General features: G+C 52.3%; 1 protein-coding gene across 1 annotated transcript; it reads right to left on the minus strand.

Moving 5' to 3' along the window:
* Positions 1-3886: 3886 nt before the first annotated feature.
* LOC131211614 (trypsin-1-like) lies at positions 3887-4688 on the minus strand. Its single transcript, XM_058205168.1, has 2 exons — positions 4233-4688; positions 3887-4174 (listed from the first exon to the last, which is right to left on the minus strand). The coding sequence occupies exons 1-2, from the start codon at positions 4599-4601 to the stop codon at positions 3887-3889; spliced, it is 657 nt and encodes a 218-aa protein (XP_058061151.1). The 5' UTR covers positions 4602-4688.
* Between the last annotated feature and the right edge of the window lie 1312 nt (positions 4689-6000).

Below are 6000 nucleotides of genomic sequence, written 5' to 3' on the forward strand. Positions count from 1 at the left end.
AATGAGATTATGTAAACAGATGTGTCTAGCTTTTGGTCCTCCTCATTATGCTTTTTTGGCAAAAAAAAAATGCTTGCAACTTATCTTTGAAGAGGTTATTAGACCGAGTCGACTTTTTTGCCTGAAAATAACGGTTTGCGGACACCGTTGCTTTTCTGCTAACTGTTGAAACAAACTGTTTCAGAATCGCCTCAAATTCTGCTCGCCAGGTACCAAAGGAAGTTATTTCTCCAGCGGATCGGTCTGACGTTGAAAAATGGACTAATTTTCAGAACCCGAAAAAGAAAAGAATCATGGATCAGCACGGGACTGACCATCAACTTCGACTACAACCCCAGATCGATTCGGCCAAAGCAGAATGTTGTGTATCTGGTGGGACCACAAATTTCGAATAAAATAAATAAAATAAAATATGTTACTTCTTTGAAAAAATATCCGATTTCATACGCTTAGGCCTCGTATTCCACGGAGCCACTTTTGTAGGTCGGCTTGGGTTAAGGGCATCAAATCCATCATTCAAACGCTTTAAAAGATACCGTTGTAACGGATTTTCTTGCCATCGGCCAGCCAGAGCATTAGTTTCTTCAGCAGTTATCGCGGCCTAACCTAGACGAACCGTAAGTGGCTGGGCAAACTTTTCGCAGACGGTCCCCTGGAACGGTTTCGCAGCTCTCGAAAGAGGGAGTGGCACGAAAAGTGCAATCAAAGTTCCCCTCGGCGGCGGTTCGGGTCCGGATCACTTCCATCGACGATATGGCCAATTGAGCCGTTCCCTAGCCACCACCCCTCGATGAAGTAGGTGGATCGTTAGGACCGGGCGTGTTGGACTGTGGTGTGTCCTCGGCCATGCGTCGTACGCCATGTGCGATGGCGTACCGGGTCACCAGATCGCATGACAGCGGAGCAGAAGCGCCACAACTGGCGCCTGGTGTGCCGATCCAATCCAATTACTGCTGTTTATTTGCGGGCCACGTCAAGGGAAGCCGGTCGCGGGCCGTTCCAATTGCGCGGACAATAAAACCAATAGTTGACGCTGCGGCTGCAACAGCGGTGGGCCCGCGGGCGCATCCTGCATCCTTGGTACCGATGTCGCAGCGCGAAGAACTGCGACGCGCGTGTTGCGTCTTGCGGAGGCGTCTTATCGCCGCACTCTATTGCAAACCCTCCCATGACGTCCGCTCCGTCTCGCTCTCGCTCTCGCCCGTTTACCTGTGCCGATTTATTGCCCGTCCCGGTGGGGGGGGGTTTCTCCGTCATCATTATCATTATGCCAGCCCCTTTCGGTGGCCACCACGAAGAAGGCGACGACTGGGCACGGACGGCGCTTCGCAAAACACGCCCAAACGCGTCGCGCCCATCAAATACGCCTTGAAATTGACAATCGTCCCAGGAGCGCAGCCTCGCGGGAGCGCGACTTGGACCTTGCCGGGTGCGACCGGGCCGACGATGCCGGCCGGCAAAGTCCGACCGAGTTCGGTGCGATGTACCACATGTTCGATTTTGGAATCGACCGACGCGGCTACCAGGAGCCGAAGGAGGCCGCAGCACGCGAACCGAAGCCGGCGAAGCGAACGACGGCGAGTGAGCGAGAGAGCTGAGCGAGAGTGAGCGAGAGAGATAAGCGCACCGAATGAGTTGGAACACGCTGATCGGAACTGCGCCGAGGCCAAGCACCGAGCACCTCTCCGCGCTCATGCACCCCCCGGTAACCGCTGTATGCAAATTATGATAGAATTAGAATAGGGCTACAGCATCAGCAGGCTTTGTGTTGTATTTTTCAACGCATTGGTCATTGGCAGGGGTTGGGCGCACACTGTGACCAGGAAGTCTGAAGTGACGGACAAAATTTACTCAACCGATCCCAGTGTGAATGAGACGTTGGATATTATCTCATTATCTCATTGGCTTACGATAGTAACATGAGTAAATGGAACTTATACGGCAACGAATCAGTTTAATTTCATTATTCTACATCATTATTTAAAATTAATCAATGAACTTTGAGCTCAGGTACAGTGGAAAGCAAACAGAATTTTAGTTCAAGAACACAAAAGATTTGACGAGATATGAGGATGAAAGATTGACCTTAGTAAGTTAAATTATTTTGTTAATTATTTAATTAATTTGTTAGTTAATTAATTTATTTCCTAATGCTGATGCAGATCCGATATAGCAGAATATTTCAACTCCTCATAATGATAATTGAATAATACTAAAAATTCATCACATTTTTTTCTGAATTGGCCTTAATAGAAAACATGACCAGATTTGTCTGCATTCTATAAACTACGTCGAAAAAAATGCACGAAATGCTCAACGTAGTGATTTTGGTTTTTGTCGAATATTTTAGACAGATTGAAAAAGCTTTACTATACGTTAATTGAATCGTGAGGCTTCGAGCTTCAATAGTATGGCTCCAAAATTATTTATAAACCATAGTTATTTAACTATTGCTGCTTAACTTTTGTCGAGTATTTTTGCAATAACTTTGGTATTTTCATCATTAAAATTCATATTAATGAGTATTCAACGTTCCTCATCGGTTAGTTTACAATATTTAAAGGTTTTTTTCATCTTACCAGCTGAGAAACGGTGTAAAGTCTTGTGAAATCTTCTTCGTCGTTTCTCGGCCTTAATTTTGTCCTTTGAATATAAAATTACGTAAAAAATCAAGTTATAAAAACTAGAGTTAGTTAAATCTAGCTCAAAAATAACTTGATTTACTCTAGTTTCTTTATCAGCGAGCAAAATGAACGAAATTCAACATCTCAAAAGAACGATTCAAAAAAAAGATATACTCATTTTTTCACATATTATTGAAATGTTCAGTGGCTAAACTGCTTTTCGCTTTGACTGTAGTTGGTGTGTAATCTTAATTTTGAATATACTTTACTGCCAATAGTTTAGCTAATAGTTGAATGACTTCGAGACTCACAACGATCAAGCTACGCCAGTGGTGCTGTTCCCAATTCAGCACATGTTTAAAGTCCCGAAAGTCCGCCCTACTCCCTATAAAGTTCCCATCGTCGTCCCATCTTACGGTATCTTGTCGTGCATCGGCACTTGTTACTTCGGTTGATAGTTTCGCTGGAAAAATGAGACAACTTCGGCAGCCACGGCGCGGTCCTGAGGGACCGCATGTGCCGGCGATGAACCCTTCTTCCCGCGGTCTTCGTATCGTTCCGTTTCGACCGCTTTCTTCGATCTGTTCGAGTCCGCCTCTGCGGACCGGTTCCTCCTCCTGCGGCTCTGCTCTGCTCTGGGAACCGTTTTCCAACGGCTTCATGCGGCAGGGCTTCTTGTAGCGAGTCCGTTTCTTCCCGAACCACGCTCTCCACGGCGACCTGGCCGCCTGGTAGCATTACCCCAACGAGTCACACAATTTTCTTGGAGAAATCGGAGCAACCGCCGTCGTCATCATCGCAACTCACCACTCGCTGCGCGCCGGAACGGGTTGCCATCACCGCGCGTGCACGACGCCCGAATGTGCACGGCGCGGCCCGTATTCGGAATTCGTCCGAAATCTTTCGGACGAAAAATTTCACAAATCCCACGCGGGTCGCAGGCCTCGGCGCAGGTAGCTCGCCATGGCAACCGCCGGCTCGACGTGGTGTGCGTGACTCGAGCCGCCGTCGACTGCGATCGCGCACCTCGAACGCATTCCTCACGACGTTACTGTTCTTCGGGCGTCGCGACCCGTGGGAAAAGTATTGGAAACCGGTGCCGAGGGTGAATCCACGGCGAGTCCTGCGCTCCCGGTGCCAAAGGGTAAAACGAAGCACAAACCTACCAATTGGCGGCGATCACAAACAAACAGCCCAACAGTCCCGACAACAATGAAAATAGAGCAGAAACTTTATTGTGTTCCCCCCCCGGGGGTCCTCGGTCAGTTCATGTGCTGCTCGATCCAGTCGATGAAGTACGCCACCCCGGTGAAGATGTTGGGCCGCCAGGGAGAGCCGCACGGGAATGGGCCCCACGAGACGAGCCCGATCAGCGTGGGGTCATCGCCACCATCGCCTGCCAGCGTCACCAGCGGTCCACCGGAGTCGGCCGTGCACGAGGACCTTGAGCCATCGTCCAGCCCCGCGCACACGTTCGTGCGGGACAGATGGCTCACGTCGTACCAGAGCTGCCGGCAGGTGTCGAAGTCCACCAGCGGCAGCACGGCTTTCTGTGGAACAGCCCGTCGTCAACAAGTGGATCCGGCCAAGACAGAGTCGGGCACTTACCCTCAGCTTATCGGGATACTGTGGATTAATGGGAGCCGGGTCCGTAGCACCCCACCCACTGACCAGGGCGTTTCCGGAGAACGTCTCGTTCCGTCCGGGCAATCTAATCGGCCGGACGTGGGGCCCAAGCTCGAACGGGGGTTCCACCCGGATCAGGGCCAGATCGTTCGGACAGACCGCCCAGCAGTAGTCCTCGTGCACTACCAGCCGCTCGAGCTTCCGCCGTTGGCTCGGGGACTCCGCCAAGTCCGAGATGTTGTGTGCTCCGACCACGACCTCTATGAACCCGTCCGCACTGTAGGTCGCATTGCAGTGGGCCGCCGTCACTAGCCAGCGGTCGTTCAGGAGCGCTCCGCCGCAGAAGTGCATCCGTGGGATGGAGTCATTACCGTAGTTCCACTGCAGGGACACCTGGTACGGGAGCTCGTGCGGGACCGCTTCCTGTCCGCCGATGATTCTATTTGCCGTGTGCTTACCTTCGGTTGCTTCGGAGGCCACTCGCCAGCAGCCGAGACAGATCGCCAGCAGCGGAAGCGTCAACCCCATCGCTTCTAACGGTTGTCCCAAGAGTGGGTCACCGGTGCAGTGCCCCATTTGCTATTTATACTGCCAAGTGCTACAAGTGCAGTGCTCCAGATAATCCCTCCGATCCGGTTCGCGGAAACCTGCGTAGGAAAGGCAGCAGGCACGGCTCTAGGTGGATGGCCGGAGGCGGAGTCAAGTGATCCCGAGCGAAGCGATGCGGCTTTCTGCTTCGCATCGCGCTCTGCTAGCGGCGTGGGGTGAAATCTGAGTACCAGGCCGCAGCAAAGCGAGGAGCGAGCCTCGGGCTTCGGAACCGGTACATGCGCACCGGCCGAGCCGAAAGGGTGATACACTCTGGACACCACGCGGCGCGGCGACTGATGGCATTCCTCCACACAAACCTGCGACACTGCTACTGGGGGACGATTTACGAAATCTCGTGAGCCCTCTCGCTGGGGAGCACTTCGTGTCGTTGGTCAAGCGGCGCCTTCGTGAGGTCCGCGCGGCTTGGTCTCCCCACTCACACCGAGGCGGGGGACATCGAAAGTTTGCCAAAAAGTTCGTAGTTTCGGGGATCGCCCAACTGGTGGTGATAGTATAATTTTTGGAGACCGCCCGGCCAATGCACCGCAGGAAATGCACCGGATGGCGGGTCCTCCGCACCCGCTCGGTCTTCACCCTCACCCTGGGGACCAGTCGGGGGCCGGGCCGTAGTACAATTCTCACATTATCTCAGTTTCAGTTTCCTACATTTTCTTCAAAAATTTTATCCAACTTCACAGGAGAAGATGGTTTCGGGCAGGTGTTTCGGTTTCGGTTCGGTCTCTCGTCTCGCGTGGTTTTGGGGCACGACCACCACCACCACCACCGCCGACCCTCGTCGCGTATAAGGTGTCTGACGCACCGGCGCGGATGAAGCGAGCGAGAGAGACAGAACGCGAGAGCGAGAGAGCGAGTCACGAGAGGCGAACCTGCGCGCATCGATGCCCACGAGAAAGGTCGACGAAGCCGCGATGTCCGGGGTTATTATGCACTTTCGAAGCAAGGTGATGGCGGCAGCGGAAGCAGCGGCACCGGACGCGCAACATAAGAGCGAGAGAAGCGTTTTTTTTCAACAATGGCTTGATGGGCTACCATCTGTTGAGGGGCAAAACAGCATGACGCCGTCGCTTGGTTGAGCCATTCAATCATTCGGTCGATGCGTTCTGGATGGAGTTGCAGTAGGCTCCGCATTTGTTGTACA

The sequence above is a fragment of the Anopheles bellator genome, chromosome 2 (assembly GCF_943735745.2).
Source record: "Anopheles bellator chromosome 2, idAnoBellAS_SP24_06.2, whole genome shotgun sequence".
NCBI lineage: Eukaryota > Metazoa > Arthropoda > Insecta > Diptera > Culicidae > Anopheles > Anopheles bellator.